Source organism: Ammospiza nelsoni, chromosome 12 (genome assembly GCF_027579445.1).
Source record: "Ammospiza nelsoni isolate bAmmNel1 chromosome 12, bAmmNel1.pri, whole genome shotgun sequence".
NCBI lineage: Eukaryota > Metazoa > Chordata > Aves > Passeriformes > Passerellidae > Ammospiza > Ammospiza nelsoni.
The window spans coordinates 671,005-694,302 of record NC_080644.1 but is presented as its reverse complement, the minus strand read 5'-3'; the positions used below and the strand labels follow the sequence as shown (position 1 = coordinate 694,302).

The 23,298-nt window shown below is 54.8% G+C and overlaps 1 protein-coding gene across 2 annotated transcripts in view; it reads left to right on the top strand.

Moving 5' to 3' along the window:
* Nucleotides 1–22,252, top strand: part of B4GALT5 (beta-1,4-galactosyltransferase 5) — a 32,622-nt gene extending 10,370 nt beyond the window's left edge. Inside the window, exons 1-9 of one of the 2 annotated variants that reach the window (XM_059481007.1) lie at nucleotides 5,842–5,915; nucleotides 11,748–11,882; nucleotides 14,367–14,480; nucleotides 15,233–15,357; nucleotides 15,762–15,878; nucleotides 16,568–16,755; nucleotides 17,000–17,122; nucleotides 18,133–18,234; nucleotides 19,324–22,252. In XM_059481007.1, the coding sequence (XP_059336990.1) occupies nucleotides 11,765–11,882; nucleotides 14,367–14,480; nucleotides 15,233–15,357; nucleotides 15,762–15,878; nucleotides 16,568–16,755; nucleotides 17,000–17,122; nucleotides 18,133–18,234; nucleotides 19,324–19,471 (1,035 nt within the window). In that variant the 5' untranslated portion in view covers nucleotides 5,842–5,915; nucleotides 11,748–11,764 and the 3' untranslated portion in view covers nucleotides 19,472–22,252. Of the gene's footprint in view, nucleotides 1–5,841; nucleotides 5,916–11,747; nucleotides 11,883–14,366; nucleotides 14,481–15,232; nucleotides 15,358–15,761; nucleotides 15,879–16,567; nucleotides 16,756–16,999; nucleotides 17,123–18,132; nucleotides 18,235–19,323 lie in introns of those variants that run through there. The other variant, XM_059481006.1, reaches the window with a different exon arrangement.
* Nucleotides 22,253–23,298: the final 1,046 nt, after the last annotated feature.

Here is a 23,298-nt window from a genome sequence, read left to right as displayed (position 1 = left end):
TAGGTGGATTATGCTATGTATTTAATCAAGGGCTAAGCTGATTGCCTTATTTGGAATGGATCAAAGCCCTTGGAAATGCCAGCCTGGGGACCAGCTATTGAGCGGGAATGTGCCTCAGCCCTGTGCCGGGGTGCCGAGCCGTGCTCTCGAGGAAGCCCGAGGTTCAGCAGGCAGGTTTGACAGCAGCACTGACCAAGTGCAGAACCAGACTGGAGAAGTCTGAGGTGATGGGGAGGTAGGAGTGTGAGAATGTTATTAGTCATTGACCACCGTGGAGCATTTGGGGGAAAGGCTTCCTTTTCTAGCTTTCAGGTTGAAACCACGTTTCCAGATAGATAAAGCTTTGTGCTGACAGGTGAAATGCTCTGCTGTTTGGCCGTCAGCCTTCCACCCTCTAGAACAGCAGCTCTTGTAGCTTGTGTGGCTCTGCATTGGAGACCAAACTCCCTGCTGCTGGCACAGGGAGCCCCACATCTCCCTGCAGTGGCTGTCAGCAGCCTTGGAGCTCTCGGGGGCCTCTGCTCGCCTTGTCCTGGCCCCAGTGCAGCGTTGCCCTGGGCACTGCGGGGCTCTGGCAGCACAGGAGCTGGTGCTGGTTGTGGAGGAGCCGGGCAGAGCCAGGCACTGGGTGTTCCTTGCTGCTGCCAGCCCACAGGCACTCGCTCCTTGCTGTGCCCTTGGTGTGCAGAGGGAGCCCACGGTTCAGAGCTGTCCCTACAGGCAGGTGTTTGCAAGGTGTTAAAAGTTTGAAATTACTTTCCAGTGAAGAGCTCTTGTGCTTGTCAGGGTTGGCCTGGAGGGGCAGGGCCAGCACAGTGTCCAAGGCGTGTGGTGTCTCTGTCCTGTGGGACTGGGGTTTTTGCCATCAGAGGTGTGGTGGTGCTCTGGGTGCCCTGTGAGCTGTGAGCATGATCTGGGCTGCTTCACCTGCGGGCACTGAGATGGTCCAGTTGAGCAAGATGTTGGAAATACACTGCTTATTCAAATCACCCTCTCTTTTTCTGAAAAGGGGAAGTTTATTCTAGGAACCAAGCTCTGTCTTGCTCCATTTGATGCAAGTATGGCAAGCATAGGTCACAGCTCTCCCACTCTGTGACTGTGGGCACTGCTGTAGAACCGAAAATACCCCAACCAAAAGGCTTGGCTGGAGGAGCACGGGCAGCTTCTGCTTTGAGGTGGGTCAGGCTGCTCTCAGGCAGCAGCAGGTGCTCCCCACAGCATCACTGCTCCTTCCTTTTGCATAAAGCAGCCCTGGGACCTTGCAAACATCTCTCCCCTCTGCCTCTCAGACCTCCTTGTTTTTGCCTGCTGCAGGAATAACCCTGGAGCAAGTGCAGGGATGTGCTCTGTCACACTCTCCTGTGCTGTGGGCCCTGGTGCGGGGCTGACAGAGCGTTTTGTGTGACAGCCAGGTGTAAAACGTTCCGTGTTCAATTATTGCTGATCAAACCTGCAAATAAGGCTGGGGGGCTGGCAGAGCATCTTGTGTGACAGCCAGGTGTAAAATGTTCCATGTTCGATTACTGCTGATCAAACCTGCAAATAAGGTGCTGCCTCAGTTCTCCTTCTGCCCAGACCCATTATGCATCTTCCTGCTGAACTCATATTTGGAGCTACAGGAAAGGCTTGGTCAAGCATCCCTTTGTGTTTGGAGGGCCTGGGCAGGATTGTCATTGTGCCAGTGTGCAGCCACCCCCTCAGCCTGACTTTGGGGTGTCCTAGGCTGGCCTGGATGGCCTGGCAGTTTCTGGGCTGCAGCAGCAGGGTCTCTGCTGGTACCTGCCCTGTGAGCAGCTCCAGGGCTGCTGCTTCTGTGCAGGGGCTGGGAAGGGCCCTGGGGCAGGAGCAGATGGAGGGAGCTGTGGCAGGAGGGGGTGCTCTGGGTTAACCCTGCTTTCACCTAATTAAACAGGAGAAAACGCCTGTCAACACAGCATTGTGGGTTTGCTGCAGCACTGCAGAAAGCTGGGGCAGAGCAGGGCTCGTGGCAGTGCTGACTCTGCCCCTTTTCCCCACACTGCCCTCCCCCAGCTGCACGAGGGGTGTCCCCCTGGCTGGGGAGGGGTCCCCAATCCCCAGCACCGTGGGGAGAGAGCAGCACGGCATTTACAGGCCCACATGGGGGAAGATGGCCTTTGGCTGTAATAGCGTGGGGAAGCAAACACAACCCGCACAAGTTGGGTGACTTGAGTGGGTAAATGGGTGTAATGCAACATCTCGTTATCCAGATGGAGGGAATGGCTGGTGCCTTGGCAGGGAGGAGGAGGAGGGTGGGCTGCTGCATTGCTGTGGGCCCATGCCATGGCCAGGGAGCTGGAGGCGGGCAGGGTCTGTGGGGTACCAGCCTCAGCCAGCTCCTTGCTGAGACCCCTTGGGCTGCCCTGGCCCAGTCCTGCCCTCGCTGCCTGCTCTGCTCTTCTGGCTGCCCCACCTGGGAGCACTGGCCTCCCATTCCCGAGGTGTTTCATTTTTCCAAGGTAGCCATATGTCTGACTCTTGTTTGCAGGGCTCCATTTCTGGCTGCAGCCAGGCTGGAATTGATTAGTTCATTATTTTCCCCCCCTCTGCCCTGTTGCTTGTATCAATAGGAGAGTGGTCAGAACGCTTGGCAGACACTCAGGTCTCTTAAGGAAACTTAAGTTGCTGCTGTGTGCAAGGAGCAAGGAGGTGTTTCAGTGGGAGAGAGGGAAGGAGGAAAAGGATGTTTTCTGCCCCCTCATGTGCCCCTGTGTGTGCTCATCCCTTCCGGAGCAGTTGCGGAGCCGATGAGAGCTGGTGCCCGGGGCAGGAGGAGGCAGCGTTGGCTGCTCCTGCCCACAGAGGGACAGGCAGGATCTTTTGTGTCCCATGTCCACAGGCTGATCACAGACAGCCTGTGCTGAACCTGCCTCAGGTTGTTGCTGTTTGTATGGAGCCTGGTGAGCCTGGTGGGCCATGAGCCTTGTCCTCGGTGGTGGTGGCGGCCCCTGAGCCCCGGCTGCAGCTCGGGGCTGTGCTGGTGCTGATCCCTTGCTGAGCTGGCTGGCTCAACAGCCTTGTGGCCGCTTATCTGGGATTAATGTGTAACTTAATGGCAGTGCTGGTGCGGTGCTGTGGTACAGGGTGGTGCTGATCTGCTCTCTAATTCCCCCTGCCCGTGATAAGGGTCAGGGCCTGCCCGTGCCTGGCGCCGGCGCTGCTGGTGAGGGTTGGGGTGTCTGGGAGGAGGGAAGGGCAGTGCCGGGGCAGCCACGAGCCTGCCCTGCACACAGTCTGTCCTGAAGGGCATGGGTGGCACAGGCCTGGGGTGATGGAAGGAAGGGTTTTTCTTTTCCCTGTTCATGGCATCCCAAACAGACTCATGCTATTGCTCTTCTGCTGACACATAGGGAGGCGTCACACAGGCTGGGATTTGATGGGCAGTCTCTTTGGTGTTAAATAAGTTCATAGATGGAGGGATGATTTTTTTCCAGTGAGGTCATTCCCCACACTGATAATGGAATCAGTTAATTTATTTACAGCAGCTGTGTTACCAGTTTGCTTGTCAGGCGGAAGAAAATCGTATAAAAATATTGTGTGTTCCAAGGTTGCATAGCTCACAACAAAGCTAATAAATGTCTTGGAACATCAGAGTTCTTACAAAATCCCATAGGTAATGGTCTGTGTGTTGGAAGTTCAAAGTTGCACCCTTTCTCTGATAGCTTTTTTGCTTCTAATAAAACACAGCAGCTGGAGAGGCCATTCAGCATTGCCTTTAATTATTGCAGACAAGAACAACTCTGTAATCTGACTGTGGAGGTCAAGCTGCTGTGGGTCCTAAGTGGGTACACTCACTGCATGGAGCTCTGAGCTGCTGCCTTTGAAAATCTCGGACAACAATCATCCCACATGATTTGAAGAATTCCAGCTTGGAGAATTTTTTAGGAGTTGAAAGGGCTGGCAAGCCAGGCAGATGCATAGTGTGGAGGTGGGGCTGTGGCTGTGCTCCTTCCCTGGCTGCTGGCACGGCTGCTTTCCCAGGACCTGGCAATGTACAGAAAAGAAACCACAGCAGGGACAGTCTCGGGGTGTTGCTGCCGAGGGATCTCTCCTTGTCTCCATGGTGCAAATCGCGTTTGCTGCAAAGCAGCCTCTGTACGGTCAGGGCTGAGGCAGCTCGGGATGCTTTATTCCCGCGTGGCATTGCAGAGGTGGGCCTGTCTCGGGCCGTTTAGCCCCGGTGAGAGTGGAAGCAGCGGGTTCACGTCAGGTCAGAGGCCGCAGCTGCTGCAGGTGGCCGTGTCGTGCCGAGCAGGGCGGTGCTGCGTGTGCCAGGTGAGCCGGGCGGGCTGGCGCACTCTGCCCCTGCCGTGCCCCTCTGCTGGGCGTCCCCGCCTGCCCTGCGGAGCTCGGAGCCAGGGACAGGCTGGGCACAGGCCAGCCCTCCTCGGGGTGAGCGTCCCTGCCCTGGGATCCTCCCGTGCGGGTCCCCTGGGCCGCAGCATCGTGGGCGAGCTCGGCTGCGAGCAGGGCTTTCCCCGAGCTGGTTTTTTCAGGCGATGTATGTAGGACATGCTGGACCGTGCTCCAGCCATAAATGGCACCGGGAGCTGTGCCGCGGCTCTCGCTGAACGGAGCGAGGAGCGCCCGCTGTCCTGGCCGCTGCGGCACCGCCCTGCGCGGCGTGCGGGGCCCTGCCCCGAGTGCGGCCGGGAGAGCGGAGCCCCTGCCCGGTGTGCCGGTGGGCAAGCAGAGCCCTGCCCCTCGCAGCCCCTGCCCGGTGTGCCGGTGGGCAAGCAGAGCCCTGCCCCGTGTGGAGCCCCTGCCCCGTGTGCCGGTGGGCAAGCAGAGCCCTGCCCCGTGTGGAGCCCCTGCCCGGTGTGCCGGTGGGCAAGCAGAGCCCCTGCCCGGTGTGCCGGTGGGCAAGCAGAGCCCTGCCCCGTGTGGAGCCCCTGCCCGGTGTGCCACCCTTCGCAGCCCCCGCCCCATGTGCGGCCCCTCCTCGCAGCCCCGGCCAGCCGGGTGTGACAGGCAGGGCACTGACCTGGAAGAGCCTCTCGGACCCCCTTGGAACGGCTCCCTTGCAGCAGGCATGAGGCTGTGCATGTGATAACCCTTTTTGTTCAGCCACGCTGAACTTGTAAAACATGCTTGAAAAATCAGGTCTGTGGTGTTTTTTTTGGGGAATAGCCAAAACAACAGAACCTGTTCTCTTTTTCTCCATCAAAGTCAGGGTGTTAAAAGGCCAGGCAGTGCAGTTTGTGGTGTGTGAGCTGAGTCAGTAGATCCATTACTCTTAAGTTGTTTTTTGACAGTTTCCAATGGGTACTCTCCAATGGGTATAATCTCCTAATTTGCAAGACCAACAAATCAATTATTTCAAAATCTATTTAACTGGTGTTTGATGTGTATGGAAATTTAAAATCCAAATTCCGCCTGTCTCCTGTTCTCTGCTATGGTCTGACTGTATTCTAGATTGCTTCCAGCTGGTGAAGGACAGCACTGGTGAACTCCCTACTGACTGCATTTCCTCGGCAGTGCCACTCCACATGTCCCCATTTTCCTGCGTGTCCTGTGGCTGCCTGGTTGAGCAGGATGCCCAGGCTGGTGGCAGGACCTGCCTGCAGTGGAGGATTTCCTTTGTCTCCTGCAGCAGTTCCAGTTCCCATGGCCCAGGGGATGAGGAGTTGTCCCCATGTCCTTCCCTGCCCTCCTGCTTCAAGGACAGTGCTGGGGAGGTTCTGTGTGTTTTTTCCTCTCCCTTGCTCGCCCAAGCGTTCACTTAATTCTTATTTATTATTTTTCTTAACGAAAGCTCTCCCTCTGTTTGTTCATCCTGATCCTCCATGAGCACTGGGCTCAGGCGCTGGGATTCCTGACGCCTTCGGAGGGTGTCCAGGAGGCAGGAATTCCCACCCCTTTGTCTCCTAATGAACAGAAGGAGCAAGCACCGGGCTGTGAGTGTTTGGAAGTGCAAATGTTTGCTGTGGTAGCAGCAGCCGGTGCTGCCAGCCCCGAGGTCGGGTCGGTGTCAGCGGCTGCTGAAGAGCCTTTGATTGCTCATTTGTGGTGGCTGCGTTTGTGCTCTGCCTGCACGGAACGTGCTGCCGGCGGATCCCTGCTGCTCCTGGGAGCCTTTGTGCCGATCCTGGTGAAGGGAGCGGGATGGGGAGAGCGGACTGGCTGGAGATGGGCACGGAGGGGTGGAAAATAGCCAGGACGTGCAGCCGTGTGCAATCGCATCTCCTGAATGGCAATTAAAGCAGGAGAGTCTGGATCTCTCGAGGAAGGGTAATATTTAACTCGGGCAAGTGCTTGTTGTGCTCTGTGCTCCAGCCTGCACGTGTCACTGTGCCCTTCCTCAGAGAGAGCTGCAGCAGAGACCTGCATTGCTCTTGGGCTTTGCAGAGCCTGGTGCGATTTTACAGCCATCCCTGCATTACATTACACAGGTAACTGTGTGCTCGGGGCTCTCCCCTGCTCGGAGCTGGGTTGGCACATGTTGGCACTGCACCTGGCCTGGCACTGCTGCCAGCCCTGCCTGCTGCTGGGGTGCAGAGCTCCTTCCTCGGCTGCTCTGGGGCTGTGGGTGTTTTATGAGTTCCCTTCTGGGCTTTCCCGTGTGTGCAGAGTATGTTGTGCTCCCCTTGCTGGGTATCCTAAAGCAGTGCAGTGGCACAAACACCTCCGTGCAGGCAGCTGTGGGAGTACAAGTGGAAGTTGCCACCTTAAATGTGTACCTGAAAAATTTAGAATCTCTTAGTATAATACGGATTTTCCTCCCCTTGCGGAGGCTTCCCCAGGGTCATTTTTCTGTAAGACAATTCAGGCACAAATTTCCCATATTCAGGTTTTGACTGAGTGTCGCTTTAGCCTCCCATCTTCCTGCTTGCTGTGTGCACGTGCAAGCTGCCAACTTGCCAATTTTGGGAACAAGTGGTTTGTAATTACCAGCTCAGTGCTGCTGCTGCGCTGTTAATTCTTAGAGCATTTAATGTATCAAATTATTCCTTCCTGTGCTATTTAGAGGCAAAGGGCTAAGTAACAGTGATGGCATTAATATTAAATTCTCTAAAACTAATAGGAACCTCTTATTTAATTGTTCTGGCACTCAGCATGTCTGGGGAATACAGTGCCACTGGAAAGCTAATGGAGATAGAGGTCTCATGATGTATTAACGCTGGGATGCTGCTACTTTTCCTAGTTGGGTTATTTATGAGTTAAGACTATCGTAACTGTCTATCAGTGCCTTAGAGGCTTACTTTGATTAAACCCCTTTATTTTGCTAATGCTAATGGAGCTGGATTGATGCTGGGGATCTGAGGGGAGAGCTTAGCAAAAGGCTTAACGCAGACATGACTCTGCTGGTTTTGCTGTCTCTGGGCCCTGCGGGAGGTGTCTGCAGCAGGCAGGACCCCCCAGCCCTGCAGGGTGACCTGGGCACCCACCCTGCTGCCTGTGGGACCCTCATCCCTTCCCAGTCACTGCTGCATCTCCCATGTGAGGTGTCCCGCGAGCTCTGCTGGGCACCTTGTGCCCACTCCCAGCATCTGGCAGAGTGTTCGGCAGGAGTTTCCCTGGTTTGTGACTGTGCAGGTTGAAATGGGGGCTCTGGGGGCCAGCAGGGATTGTCCTTGCTGGTGCAGGGCTCCAGGTGCTGGCGGGAGAAGGCTGCACGTAGCAGTGAGACCCTGATGAGCCCAAAGAGCCCCTCTGTGCTTCTGCAGCACGAGTGCACTAATGAATGGGAAAATGCTGAATGTGACAGAAAGCCCTAAGTGTCAAAGCAGAGGAAGGCTGGCTCCTTCCTCAGGAAAGCCTGGCTGCCGTGCTGGGCGCTGATACTGCTGCAGGCGTGCGGGGCAGCTGTGAGCCACTTGGCCCCTCTTCCTGCCCTGGCTGCAGGGGCTGTGTCCCCCAGCCCGGGGCTCCCCGCTGTCCCTGCAGCTGCAGGAAGGTCCCGTGTCAGGGTCAGCAGTGGGATGTGTCAGTCTGCCCCTGTCCTGTGTCGGGGGCTGGCACAGATCGCAGTCAGTCCTCTTCCAAATCAGGTCCCAAGCTGCAAATTACCCTGTTGCCTCTTCTAGTATGTATCATCATGATGAAACCAATTTTCCATGGGAGAGTCAGCTGTTTCTTGATTAGAAGTGCTCCAAAAATACTAACAGAGAAATGATTACAGGAAGACTTCAGTGCTCATTTATATAATTGGACTTTACTTCCCTGGCTGAAGTTGTTGCATCCACTCCTGGCTGGAGTGAGCACTGGCTCTCCCAGTTTGCTTGTGAGCAGAGAGGTTAGGGTGCAGCATCCCAAGGGGTGCCATGCCCTGGGGTGCAGCCTCCTGCCTCTGTTCCAGCTGGTGACAAGCTGTCCTGTTTTCTGTGTGTTTAAATCACAGCAGGGTTGACTTGTCCTTTAATGAACCAACAAGAATAATCTTCAGGCAGTTATTTGAGCAAATGGATTCTTAAATTCTGCTTGTTTTCTGGGTGGGGAGTGAGGATTTGCTGGAAATTAATAGGAGAAGGAACAGCTCCCCTCTCCCATGCTGTCCCTGTCCAGCTGCCCAGTGGCAGCAGCTGGGCTGTTGGCACTCCGTGCTGTGCTGTGCAGCCCCGCATGCTCACAGGGAAGAAAGGCAGAAGGCCAATGCAATTTCCGAGATCATCCTGTGTGATGAGATTAGCAATATTTCACAACAGGGAGAATTGCTTTCTGGCTGAGCCACGGCTCAGGCCAAGCCCAGCACGAGCCTGTGTCTGCAGCAGGGAACGCTCAGGGTGATGGGCATCTGCTCTGGAAAACGCCTCTGGGTACAGGGGCCCTGGGCTCTGTAGGGTCGGCCAGGTCAGGCTTAATAAATTTAAAACATGGCTAATTTGCTCATCAAAAGAGCAGTAAATGGAGGAGGAGTGAGATTTGAGCTCGGTACAGCCATTCCCAAATGTTGGTGCAGCCCCAGCCCTGGCCACAGCAGCCCCTGGAGCTAATCTGAGTACGGTGTGTGCACAGGGAGGGAAGTGTTTACAATAACGTGGTTTAAATCCAATTTTCTGACCTGAAAGAATTGCATGTTCTGGATAAACCACAGTGTTTGTGAAGCTTATCCCATGCAGGCGGTTTTGGGGGTAGGAGAAGGGGCTCTGGTCACGGGGGGCTGTTGATGTTGGATGTTTGGCGCGTTGATGGCACACCGTCCTCGGCCAGGTATTTCTTAATCATCTGCGCAAAGGGGTTAATATGTGAAGCGGCCGCTGCTGCTGACACAAAGCTGGTGGTGTTGCTGGCCGCTGCCCTGGATGCTGTGACGGTCTGCTCGGGGTTGCCGCGGCCGCCGGAGCAGCCCGGCCCTGCGAGCCGAGTCGTGTGGCTGCGGCGGGGCCGGCTCGCTCTGCGCCGCGCAGGGAACAAACGGCGCTTTCAGCGCGCCCGAGAGCCTCCCTCTGCCTCAAACGCACCGGGGCCGCACGCTCATCTGTCTCTCCTGCTCTTTCATGCTTCACCAAACCTGGATCTGCTTTACCCAGCCAGCAGAAGCATAATGAAGTAGAAAGTGAAATTACTTGATCAGCATCAGCGAGCTGTTTTCCCGCGCTGGCCCAGCTCCGTGTGCGCTGGGAGATGCGGACGGGCCGCCCCTTCCTGCCGCACCCGGGCCCGAGAGCAGCCCGGCTGAGCGCCTCCAGCCCCACGGCTCTGTGCCGGGGAGAGGAGCCGTGCCTGCCTCCTGAGCGGGCTCCGTGTTTGTGGGAGGGCTGTCCGAGCCGCCTGGAGGCGGTGCCGGGGCTGCGGTGCCCTGTCCTGCCCAGTCCGTGCCCGGCCGTGCCCTGCCCGGAGGGATGCTGTGTCCGTGCCCTGCCCGGAGAGATGCTGTGCCCGTGGCTGCATGCCCTGCCATGCCCTGCCCGGCTCTGAGGGTTGCTGTGCCCGTGGCTACATGTCCTGCCCAGCTCTAGGGGTTGCTGTGCCCATGCCATGCCCTGCCCGGCTCCGGGGATGCTGTGCCCGTGGCTGCATGCCCTGCCCTGCTTGCTGCTGCCTGCTGGTAGGGCCTGGTGCCAGCAGCAGGGTGGCTGCTGTCACTGGGCAGGACGTGGCCTTGGGGACCAGGTGCCCCAAGCGCCAACGTGGTGGTGGCACACCCGAGGCAGGGCTGTGGCTGGGCCTTGCTGAGCAGCTGCGCCAGAGCTCGCTCTGATTTAAGCTGTAGCTGCCACCAGCTGACCTGGCAGTCACTCCGGTAGCAGAGCTGGCCCCAGAACAGGTGCCTGGGCCAAGAGGGTTTGAGCTTTGTCTGAGGCAGCTCCTGCTCGTTGCTGTGAAACCGCTGGCTTAAGGTGCCATCACTGCCCCAGCTGCAAAGCGTACACACGTGGGAAGGGAGGGGCTGGAAATGGACATTCAAAATTGCATTTCAAGGTGTTTAATTGCCAAGCACTTCATGCAGTTGACCCCCTTCTTTATGAAAATCCAGTGATTCCCCATGGCTCAGAGACAGGGTGGGCATGGGCAGCAGCTGGGCAGGGCTCTGGGCATGATGTGGGGCTCCATCCCCCTTTCAAATATTTACTTTACTGTGTGAAAACAAAATACATTTGGGATTGGGAAATGTATCTGGGCAGGCTTTCTGGAGCAGCCTCAGTGTGTGGGTGCAGAAGGGTGTACCCCGGGATGGGGACCCCGCTCTCCTGTGGCAGTGCCATATCCAACCTGTGCTCCTGGTGCCTCCAGCCATGGCTGTGCCTTCCTGGTGCTGGCAGCTGCTGGTGTCAGGCTGTGATATGCCTGCTGTACAAATGACCTGTCTGGCATGGGTGTTTCCTGGTGACATTGCATCAGCTACTGCCCTCCTCTGAGCAGGGGCTCTGTTGTTTCCTTGGCCCAGTGCCCTCTTTATCCCTCCTGGAGTGTGTTTTGACCTGGTTTTTTAATTACTAGCGCAGAATAGCCCTTCTAGGTTGTCCCTTCTCGGTATCTTCACGTCAAGATTTTATTTGTTTTCCACTTCATTCTTAAGCCTCAAACTCCACCAAGAGGGTTGTGGCTGGCACCGTGATGCTGGCGAGGGGTGCTGTGCATGGTGTCTGTCCTGCCCTGCCATGGGAGCTGCTGGGGACACAGGGCTGTGCTTGCTGCTGTTGCTTTGGGGCTTGGTGCTGCCAGCTGGGTGTCAGCTTAAACTGAAACCTAATCGGGCTCAGCCTGAGCTGTGCCAGGGCACGGGGTCAGCAGGAGAGGAGAGGGGGAAGGAACGTGGCTGGGGAGCTGCCCTGGGGACCAGGGCTTGTGCTGCTGCCTGCCCAGGGCTGTGACATGCTGGGGGCTCGGAGCCTGGCGTGGGGATGCTTTTTGTGGTGCTTTTTGTGGTGCCTCTGCCAGGCAAGTGCCAGCCCTCAGTGCTGCAGTCTGGAACAGCTGCCCTTCTCCAGGCACACAGCTGGGTTTCCTGTTATAATGATATTTCCTAATTAAACCTCCCTAATTAAGCAGCCAAAGGTGCTGTTGGTGAAGCTGCAGTGCTGTCTCACAGCCTGTGGGTTGTGGTAGTCAGGTTTGGCTGGGTACATCCCCCTTGTCACCAGCTGGGTTCCCACACGTGCCCTACGCCTCCACTGCCCGATTCCCTGCCCTTCCCAGCTCTGCTGCAGCACATGCAGCCCAGGGATCCTTCTGGCATGGCAGCTGAAATCAAGCAGGAGGCTGGGAGTGCTTCCAAAAGACCCTCATTTCTTTTCCCTGCAAAAGCTGCTGCTGATGGAAATATTCCTTTTCCTTCCTCCTTGCAGTGAACACCTACCTCTTCATGATGCAAGCCCAAGGCATCATGATCCGTGAGAACATGCGAACTATAGGAGCTCAGGTGTACGAGCAGGTGGTCCGCAGTGCCTATGCCAAGAGGAACAGCAGCGTCAATGACTCAGGTACTTCTTGAATAACTGAAATTTTGATTCAAAGTCCCATTCTCATTGAAAATTAAGGTGAAGGCATTAATTTATACTGGTAAATGCAGGGTGGAAGCTTTGATTAATTGTCTGCAGCTTTTATTTTTAAATATAAAATATATATGTAACATTGAAATACCCTATATATATAGAGACACTGTCAAAACATAAAAAATTTATTTATTTATTCATATATGTAAAAAGTTCAAACGCTTGTAACTTGTATAAGGAGTGAAAATCTTGAAAGGTCTGAAGTGATGGGATTTGATCTGAAAACCTCTTTGCTTTCCAGGAATTCAACTTGTAGCTTCAACCAGTCTGAGGGTAAACACTTTCAATTCTGTGCAAGGATCAGGTTTCATATTTAAAAAATACTATCCCAGGTGTGCGCCTGCGCAGAGCCCTGGCTGTGGGCACGTGGAGGAGCTGTGCCCGTGTTCTTCACTCTTCCCGTGCGAGCATGAACCAAGCTGGCTCGGCTGGAGATCTGCCACAGATAATGTGCTGAGCTCTGGGCAGGATGTGGGGAGCGGAGCGCAGGCTCGCCCTCCCAGCCCCTCATCATCCCCACACAGGAGCACACAGCGCTTTAAGCTGTGCTGTCAGCGTGGTGCAGTGGGGCAGAGCTGCCCTGGCTGTGTGCAAGGCACTGCTGCTGGGCTGGGGACACCAGCCTGTCCCCTCCCTGCTGGCACGTCCCCACGCGCCGGGGCTGTTGGCACCAGGCTGGCGTGGGGAGCTCGGCTCCTCGCCCGCCGGGGTTCAGCAGCGGAGCAGGGGCTGACAGAGTTTTACAAGGCAGGATCATTTTCTCATTAGCAGCAGTATGAGCCGTGTCCTTGGTGCCCAGCCTGTTGAAGTGCAGCCACCAGTTCAGCTGCGCCCTGGCTGGGATGGCACGGGAGGGGAATTATCGACTTAGGAGGAGATGAACACCCCAGGTCACCCCTGTGCTGCACCAAGTCAGCCAGGGCAGCCACCCCAGGCTATTTTTAAGACTGGAAACATCAACTAAAGCAGAGGCAGGGTGAGGAAGTGGCTGATCCCCTGAAGGGAGGAGGGTTAGAGGCTCCATTACTGCTGCTGGAGGTAGTGAGAGCCTTCATCCTGCTGGGGCTGTGGCCTGGGGGGTATCAGGTGATGCAGGAACCTGTGTCCCCCACAGTGCCGCTGACACCAGTGCTGCTGCCGGACTGGGCTTTGCTTGAACCTCATCCCAGTCAGTCCCAGCTGCGCAGGCACGTGAGGACACTGTCCCTGCCCAGGAGCCCCAGCCACGAGGACAGTTTTAGCACATGGGAGCACCGTGCGCCGTCCTTGGGTGACCTTCCCTGGCAGGCAGGTCAGGGCAGGCACAGGATGGCTGGTGGTGGCGTCTGGAAGGCACTTGGTGCTGTGGTCACAAGGACTGCACTAACACTGGGGTCAGAACCTTCTCTCCCTGACAGATTTTGGGTGTCACTGCCTGGGGAATGCACTGTCCCCTCACTGCTATGGGCAGAGAGGCCCTGTGACAGCTGCGAGAGGAAACCCAGCAAAAAAGGCAGCCCTTGGTAAAACAGAGCCGTTGAGCTTCACTGTGGGCAGGGACCCGGGCTGAGTACTGCGGGTGTGCTCTGGTAATGGGAGTTTACCGGGAAAATTGCTTCTGGAAATTTGGAACAGTATCAAGCAACCAAAATAACATCTATCCTACTTGAGAAGCCCTTAGGTTCTGTGTACAGCCCATCTTCAGTTTTGAGATAGTTTGGATACTGTTTACTTGAGTGAATAAACAAGGTTACTGACATGATGTTACATACTAGCACCCACAGCGAGCGGCTTGCTCAGGTGGAAAACCCTCAAACATGCTCAGGTGCAGGCTGGGGGGGCTGCCCGGGAGGTTCAGGGATGTTAAAGGGGATGGGGAGCTCGGGGGCTCCTCTGCTCTTGCACAGCAGGAAGCAGAGGGAAGTCTGTGTGTAATGTGAGAGTTTGTATTGATCCTTTGAGGAGGATTCCAGGCAGGATTGCCCTGTGCAGGGTACTGCACTGGCAGTCCTAGCTGGCATTGAGACTTGCCTCTCTCCTGCTGGGAAAGGCCCTGCTGGAGGAGCACATCTCCCCTTGCTGTACCAGGGTCCTTCAGGGACAAGGCACTGGTAGCTTTTCCTTTCAAGAGTCACATGCTCCTTTGGATGCTCAAAATTCCTCCTTTGGCCAGAAAATGCAAAGGTTTCTTTGGTGTGGTGCTAAGGCTGCTGGGGCTCCTGCAGGTACCTGTCCCAGGATGGGGATGAGCACCCAGCTGGGTTGCAGGGCTAGAGCACGTTCCACTGGGGACACAGCTGTGCTGTTGGGGACATCCTCAGCTGAGGCTGACTTTGGAGTCTGCTCACAGTAGCATGGGGAGGTGGCTGGAAATCACAAATCTATAGCTCATATGAAAGCTCCTCTCCTTTTTTTTCTTTTTTCCCCCCCCAGATTATCCTCTTGATCTGAGCCACAATGACACCTTTCTGCAAGCCACAACGTTTCTTCCTGAAGACTTTACCTACTTCCCCAACAATACCTGTCCTGAGAGGCTCCCTTCTATGAGTGAGTGGCATTCCTGTCACCCCGTGCCCCTCTCCCGCTCCCCACGGCTTTGGAGGGCTCTCAGTGGCATTCCCAGCCTCACCACCACTGCACCTTTCCCTGCCAGGCACCTGGGGATGAATGGGAGCACTGTTCAGAGCCAGCTCCCTCCTGGGAAATCATTGTTTACCCACCCTCAGGAATTAATCCCTGCTGTGTCGGAGGCATGTCTCCCTGCTGAAGTAGGAGCCCATTGCCTGGCAAACACAAACAAAAGAGGGATTGTGTGCTGAGAGCTGGTGGAAAGGCTCTGCCAGCCCTTTTCCAGGGGCAGTGACGGCGGGGTGGCTCCCTGTGCCTCGGCAGTGCTGCCAGCCCCAGCCCCGAGCTGTGCCAGGGCTGCTGTGGGACGTGGGCTGGGCCCCGGGGGAAATGCTTCACCAAAGCTGCCCTCAGGTGGAGAACTGGCCTTCTGGGGGCAAATGTTTCCGAAGGGGAGAACGCTCTCTGCTGAGGTGGGAGGTTTAGTCTGCTGGAAACAAGCAGGGAGGAGCAGAGGGGTACCCCTGGCATGGGGCTCTCATGGAGAGCTGCATCCAACAGCAGCCACAAAGGCTGAGGAGGCTGAGGTGTTACAGCAGCAGCATTTCCTAATTGCTTTTGCTGGGGCTGGAGGAAAGAAGCTGAGAGCTGGAGATGGAGGACAGGGATGGAGCGATTGCTGCCCCAACACCACAGCAGGTCCTCACCTCTCTGCTTCTCCTGCTCCACAGAGGGCCCCATTGATGTAAATATGAGCGAGATCACCATGGAGGACATCCACCAGTTCTTCTCCAAAGACCCTTCCATCAAGCTGGGAGGGCACTGGAAGCCGAGTGACTGCCTGCCTCGCTGGAAGGTAACTGGGAGCTGGGCAGCAGGAGGGCGTTCATGGGAGCGCCTCTGCTGTGCTGCATCCTCAGAGCAGTGATGGGGGAGCTCTGAACTGTGCGAGTGCAGTGCCCAGGGAAGGAATAGTGAACTCAAGGGCTGCTTCAGTGTCCCCAGTGCTGGGCAGAGAGGACAAGGGGGCACTGCAGGTCTCCCTTCTCAAGGTGACACTGAGTTTTTGCAAAGCAACAATTCCTCAAAAACTGGATAGGAAATCCATGTTTTGGGAGTTGGGAGGGTTTCAGGCTGATCTGCATGGGGGAGCTTAGAGTGCTTGGTCAGTGCTGCTCCTGCTCCTCTAGCCCCAGCCCAGCCCAGCTGCTGCCCAGCCCGGCGTGGGGCAGTGGGTAAGGGCCTGTTCTCTGCTCTCAGGTGGCGATCCTGATCCCATTCCGCAATCGCTACGAGCACCTGCCCGTCCTCTTCAGACACCTCATTCCCATGCTGCAGCGGCAGCGCTTGCAGTTCGCCTTCTACGTCGTGGAGCAGGTGAGGCAGGGGCAGGCACAGCTCTGCCCTGTCCCAGGTGCAGGCTCATGCTGCAATGTCTAAGTTGTCCCGTTCTGTCCAAAAGGGGCACAGCTAAGAGATTACTGGTGCCTGGAAATTACTGGTTTTATATGAAAAATAGAAATTGGGGACTTGTGTTGTTGGGGTTTTTTTGTTTGTTTGTTTTTTTTTTTTTTAATTGTGTTTAGTAGGAGTTATTTTTTTAAAGAAAGCTTTGGACCAGGTATTTGCAGGTTTTTTGTATAACCCTGCAGTGGTTCCAGGCAGCATCCCCTAGGCACAGAAATGGCCTGACCAGAGTTAGGCATGTCATGTAGAACATGAGTGTTATTTCATGTGTACATGGACCTCTCACTTAAGCTGTTTGGCTTCATCCACACAATAAATGTGCCTCCATATTTAGATCTAGCTAAAACAGATTGATCAAAATTGGAGTTTTTTCCAAGTGTCTGAGAAACAAGGCTTCAGCATCTTTATTTTTACTCCTGTATTGTAAATTGGATATTGCAGCGTTGGTTGATCTCACTGGTCTGCTCCAATACATCACTTCTTTCACGGTGCCAGTATGGGAGCTGGTTGCTCTCTGCAGTTTTCTAGGCAGGGCTGGGAACACGCACAGAGCAAGAACTGCAGGGACTCCTCTTGAGAAGGAACTTTCTCCCTGCCAGGCTGGAAACCAACCCTTCAACCGTGCCATGCTCTTCAACGTTGGCTTTCGGGAAGCAATGAAGGACTTGGCTTGGGACTGCCTCATCTTCCACGACGTGGACCACATACCAGAGAACGACCGTAACTACTACGGCTGTGGGCAGATGCCCAGGCACTTTGCAGCCAAGCTGGATAAGTACATGTACCTGTAAGCACTGCTCTTCTCCCTGCTGCCACAACTGCTGAGGGCACAGTGATAGATTTCATTTATCTATTTTTAAGGCAGAAAATGAGTCTGGGTTTTTTTCTCAGGCTTTGTGCAAAGGGAGCATGAGAGGAAATGTCAGAGAGCGTCCTCAGGGCTGGGGCTGTCCCATGGCAGCTGGGAGAGCCCCATGCAGGGGGCTCTGCCCTGACGGGGGGCTCTGCCCTGACCCTTCTCTCCTGCTCAGGCTCCCATACAACGAGTTCTTCGGGGGCGTGAGTGGCCTCACTGTCGAGCAGTTCCAGAAGATCAACGGGTTCCCCAACGCCTTCTGGGGCTGGGGTGGCGAGGATGACGACCTCTGGAACAGGTACGGGCACTGTGGGCCCCGTGGTGGTTCTGTGAACTGGGCCTGGCACTGATGCTCTGAGGGGACAATTGCCACCCTGGGCAGGGGCTGGGCTGGCTGTGCCTGCCTGGCTGTGCTGTCTCTGTGGGCAGGGGCTGCCCCAGGCTGCAGGGCAGTGTGTGGGAAGCAGAGGGGTGCTGGCTGGGAGGCTGCTGGCTCTGTGCAGTGTCCCACTCTGAGGCTGCTGGCTCTGTGCAGTGTCCCACTCTGAGGCTGCTGGCTCTGTGCAGTGTCCCAGGCCTGGCTCTGTGCAGTGTCCCACTCTGAGGCTGCTGGCTCTGTGCAGTGTCCCAGGCCTGGCTCTGTGCAGTGTCCCAGGCCTGGCTCTGTGCAGTGTCCCACTCTGAGGCTGCTGGCTCTGTGCTGTGTCCCAGGCCTGGCTCTGTGCAGTGTCCCACTCTGAGGCTGCTGGCTCTGTGCTGTGTCCCAGGCCTGGCTCTGTGCAGTGTCCCAGGCCTGGCTCTGTGCAGTGTCCCAGGCCCGGCTCTGTGCAGTGTCCCAGGCCCGGCTCTGTGCTGTGTCCCAGGCCTGGCTCTGTGCAGTGTCCCAGGCCCGGCTCTGTGCTGTGTCCCAGGCCTGGCTCTGTGCAGTGTCCCAGGCCTGGCTCTGTGCAGTGTCCCAGGCCTGGCTCTCTGCAGTGTCCCAGGCCTGGCTCTGTGCAGTGTCCCAGGCCTGGCTCTGTGCAGTGTCCCAGGCCCGGCTCTGTGCAGTGTCCCAGGCCCGGCTCTGTGCAGTGTCCCAGGCCCGGCTCTGTGCTGTGTCCCACGCTGCTGCTGAGCGGGCCCCGAGGTGCTGAGGGACGTGCCTGAGCCCAGGGCAGTGGGAGGTTTGTGTGGCTGCTCTGTGGGTGGGAAGGCTGAGCCATGGCCCCAGGAGCTCTGAGTGCAGCCCTGAAGCACTGCCAGCACAGCAAACACAACGGGTGATTATTTTTTGTTTATTTTATTTTATTTCTCCCCTTTCTAATGCAGAGTGCAGTATGCAGGCTACTCGGTGACTCGACCAGAAGGAGACACAGGGAAATATAAATCAATTCCCCACCATCATCGGGGTGAAGTGCAGTTCCTAGGAAGGCAAGTAAATTTTTTTAAGAATCCTAATACATCTTTCACAAACAACTTCAGGAATTAACACTTGTAGCTGAGCAGCTGCTGGACAAGCAGTGCAGGCTCTGTTCTGCAGAGGGGCTATAGGTTTCTGCTGCAGAGATTTGAGCTATCTGCTGGTCTTCTTTTGCAGCAGACTCATTTTTGGGGGTGTTTCCATTTGAGTTTCCATCTTTAGCCCTACTTTTCATTTCTCTGTTGCACAGAATGCAGCCAGTCAGAGATGCTTCTCTGACTTCACTCTTGAAAAAGAGAAGTTGCTTTTGGTTTAAAAAAACCATATTTAGTCAAACCAGTGAAGCATGGCAGGCTGATAATGGCATGGGACTGAGCTCTGGTTCCTGGTACTTCCCCCTTTGTTCTCAGCCAGCACCTTCCCGTGCCTCATGGCACAGCCCTTCCCTGGTCCCTTCTCTGTGCCCAGGTCATAGCCCAGCTCCCACTCGCCCTGGGGCCTCCAGGCTCCCAGCACTGTGCTCAAGGGAGTCTCTGTCCTGCTGAGATATTTCTGCCTATTTTCCTCTCACAACCCTCCTCTTTCTATTTCCTCATGCTGCCTCTCAGTGTGTTTGAGGCTGCTTTTGTGCACCAGCTGCAGTTTCCTTCCCTATATCACCATTCTGCTGGTTTTACTTCCTTGCCCCCATCCCTCAGACTAAAGCCATTTAGTTCTGTTCTTGTTCATGTCTGGTTTCATAAAAGTGGCAAGGACCACGTCCCCCTTCAGCTGTGTCTCCCTGGGATGGTGTGGAAGGTGGGCTTGGCAGGACCCCTTTGGGCAGGTGCCACAGGTTGTTTTGGTGGCTGAGTGCTTGCTGGTGGCACAATGAGCATTTTGCCCTTTATCAAGGGATGGACTTCTCTGGAATTTTCTGGTATTTACTAACACAGGCTATTTAAATGTGATGGTTGCCTTTATTAAGGACTCAGAAGTTCATTGCTTTGTAGCTGCTCCTGAGCCTGGCTCTTTGAACGGTGTTCTGGTAGTCCCGGGAGGAGTTTGCAGGTGCTATGAGATCCATGAAGTGACTCTGGCCTCTGGTTCTCGTTGCACAGGTACGCCTTGCTGAGGAAGTCAAAAGAAAGGCAAGCCCTGGACGGCCTCAATAACTTGAACTACTTTCCAAACGTCACATATGACGCCTTGTATAAGAACATCACTGTTAACCTGACACCGGAGCTGGCTCTGGTGACCGAATATTAAGAGCAGAAAATAACTTTGCTCTGCCCTCCACCAAGAAAGCACCACACTAGACTTTCTTTTCCAAGGGTTATTGAGGACAAGCAACACTTTGTTGAATGAAGGATCACAGTATTTTGGAGAATGAGGCTGAAAGTGCACGCACAAATTGCCCTAGCTGTACCAATCCAGACCGATACCTGGGCAGCGAGCTCAGCAGTCTCTATTTTTTCTGCCACTTGCTTTCTGGGTTTCAGGACAACAGTTCGACCTGCTGCTCTCGTCTCCACATTCCTCCTCTAGCAATCTCTGGCACTGGGACTCTCCTGGGATGTGTTCTCTCCTCCGGGAAGCGGCTCAGCTGAGGGACTCTGGCTGCTTGGCAGTGAACGTCGCGAGCAATTTGGGTGGCAACTGCCCTGGTGGGAGATCAGACGATTTCTGATGCCATTCTTCTATGTCTGTGCGGTTTTTTAAATGACCTGCTTGAAGTACATACAACAGAATCGCTTCTTAAAGAAGTGTAAGTGTAAATATGCTGTGTAAATCGCCCCTTTTTATTTTTCTCCTATGGCTCAAGTCCAAGCGAGAGGTTTACATACGGTCACTCATTTTAGTCCTGAGTTCTGAAAACACTTGTGTGAGCATCACTGTACTTGTGCAAGGTGTTCCCTTTTAAGCCAGTGAGCCTACTCGCATGATCCCAGCTGGGCATTTGCAGAAATGTTTGTGGGCCAGGGCCCAGAACCTTCCAGTGCAGTGGGTGAGAAATACAGCCAGGTCATCACTCATTCCAGAAACCACAGGGCTGGCTTGTTCAGGGAGGGTGATGAAATGGGAATATTTATTACAAACCCTCCCTTTTCTGTCACTTTTGCAGCGTGATGTGCAATGAGTCCAAAAGCCCTGTGGAAGGCAGTCCTGTGGCTGTGGCTCTGTCCCACTGACAGCAGGGCTGAGCCAGAGGGGCTGGGATGGAGCCACTGCTCCCATGTGAACCCTTCCCACAGCCGTGCTTGCCCTCACTCTGGAACGTGCTGGAATGGTTGGGGAGGTTAGTTTAGTTTGTATTTATCGTGTAAATCCAACACAGAGGTGCTGTCAGGGGCAGGCAGCACCTTGTGCTGTCCCCCTCGGTACCTGGCAGCACTGGCATGGGCACAGCCATGGGACGGGGTCCCAGCTCAGTAAGAGACATGAAGGACACGTGAAAATATGAGGACTGGGAGCCAGAGCTGGGTCTGACAGCCCATCCAGCCACCCAATGCCATCCCTCTGTCCTTCACACCGTGGGCAGGCTGCACTTCGGGCCCTGTCCCCACGGACACAGTCCAGCCCTTACACAGCACTGACACCACCACTTTCACTGGACCTCTCTGACTTAAAAGTAAATGCATTGGGTGTTGGTTTTAGTTTGTATTTCCACACAACAAGGGCGGGTACTTGACCTCCGAAGGACTTCAGCTCTTTCATTGCATTGTTTGCCTTTGGTTTCCTTAACTTCTCATGGTTTACACTGTTTCCTCAGTTCTGTGGACGTATGATCCCCATACGCATCTGTGGTGGGTGTGACTGCCCAGGGCATTCCTAACCTGTATCCAGAAAACGTTAGTTTAGAAAACACAAGTTTTGTGTAGATCTTATCGGCCGGCATGAGAGGACAGCGAGCCTGCCCTTGAAAAGCGCTGATGAGTTTGTAACTAAGTTTTAAAGTCTCTGAACTTACATGTGCTTTAAACTCGCTTCCCGAGGGGATTCAGCCTGGTTATTTATAGGCAGAGGTGAGGATTTGCTTTTTCTGGTGCATACAGCAATAAAGACTTTTGCTTCAGAGTCTTGATCTGTAATTCACGTGGACCCTTTCCGGGTGTTGAACCCGCGTTGCCCTGCCCCTCTTTTCTTTCATCTTGAGACCTTGCTAGAAACCTGTCTTTGTTTAATGGTGCTTCAAACAAGGAATGTATTTCAACTAGTCCAAGTTCACTACCCCGGAATCATGCATGTGTGTGTGAGTAAGTGTTGAACTACCTTAGTTGGGATCCTCAGCCTTCCATGTCCCTGACACCCGGCGCACCTGGTGTGGAACAAAAGCCATTACCTCTGCTCAGAACTGCACTCTGCGGTTGGCACAGAAGGGTCCATCCCCAGCAGCATCCCATCCTTCCTTCTAACCACGTTGAGTTTTTTTTCCCTTTTTAAAATGTGGATTATCTGAAAATGTGCACTGTTAATCTTATCAGCTATGTCAAATACTGTATAGTAAATGTAACTGTTAAAAACATACTGTCAAGCGCATGTGCTGTTATGGTGTAAAAATTCTTGTATTAAGGAGAACTTGTACATATTCTGGCAGCTGAAGTTCGACAAGGCCACTCGTTTGCCCCTTCCACGTCAGCGCCGTCACTCAGCCCTGCTGGAGGGCAGGTCCTGTGCGATGCTGATTTATTTTTTTAAATGAGCCATGTGGGTTTTATTTGCAAAACTATTTATTGACAGTTAATTCTCCATAAAGCTCTGCTTCTCTAAGGGAGGTACCGTCTGAGCATCGGCCGCGCACTTCAGGCCCCTCACCATCAGAAGTGGCTTTAAACTCTCAAGCAGCTTTCCATCATCATGGCTTTTGAGCTTACTGTTATGTTTTTAAGAGGTGCCAGGGGGACATTTTTGCACTGAAGATTAGTGTTTTACAACACACACACACTTCTCAGCAAAGCAATCCTTTGTGTCATTACATTTATTTACCCATGTGTTTGTACATTTTTGTATTTGTTAATTTATGAATGATTTTTTCAGTAAAAATACATATTCAAGAACAGAGATTGCAGTGCTTTGCTTTTTTTTTTTTTTTTTTTTTTTTAAACAGGAGGCTGGGGTGTGCTTTTTTGGTAGGAGGTGAGGTTTGTAAGCCCAGAGGGGTAAGTGTCAATGAGAGTTTGAGCAGTAAGGGTGAGCCCTTGATGCTAAAAGCTGGTAAGAAATTTCTCATTAGGACGGACCAGAAATAAATAGAATGTGAGATGTGAATGCTTCCCAAACTCTTCCTGATGTGTTGGTGCCTAAGCCTTTTTCCAAGCATCTGCTCCAGTGTGGTTCTGATGGAGGGGTTGGCTGCCTTAGGGTGTTAGGAAGGCACTTGGCTGAAGGTGGTGCAGGACTGGTGCTGGGGACTGTTGGTAATTGCATTTTTGGACAACAAACCCAGGCAGACAGACAAGCTTCCTTGCAGCAGCTTTAAAATATCTTTCTCCTGCTCTGCAGCGTACAGGCATGCTAGAATAAATAGCTGGCAGCCCCGGGTTGCTCCAAGCCTTGCCTTTTTTTAGCTCTCCTTCTTCTGGGAAGCTTCCTCCCACCCGCGGCGCTGGGCTGGAGCCGGGGGGGTGTCGGGCTCCTTCCAGCGCTGCCCCAGCGCCCGCGGAGGGAGGGAGGGAGCGAGCCCCGGGGCTCCTGCAGTGCCGGGGGCTCCTGACCCGCTCTCCCCGCGGGCAGCGAGGCTCGGCCGCTCCCTCGCCCCGCTGGCGGGGATGCGGATGGGCCGCGGCGGCTGAGCCCAACAGGCCGGGCCGGTCAGCCGGGAGAGCCACAGGCTGCCGGGACGCTCGGCTGGGAAATCCTCGCCGTCAGCGCCGCCTCGAGCCGCACGGACAGTCCGAGGGCCGCGGATGCGGTGCCACCTTCGGGACCCTCTTGCGCCGGGGCCGCCTGCTCACCTGCGCGGCACCGCGTGGTGGCCGTGAGCCCACGGGCCACCGTGTGACAGGTGCCGTGCGCCTCCCCACCTCATCCCTGCCCTCCGTGGCATTAGAGCAGCTTAATGGCATTATTAATGCCAATTAATGGGGCGACAGCCC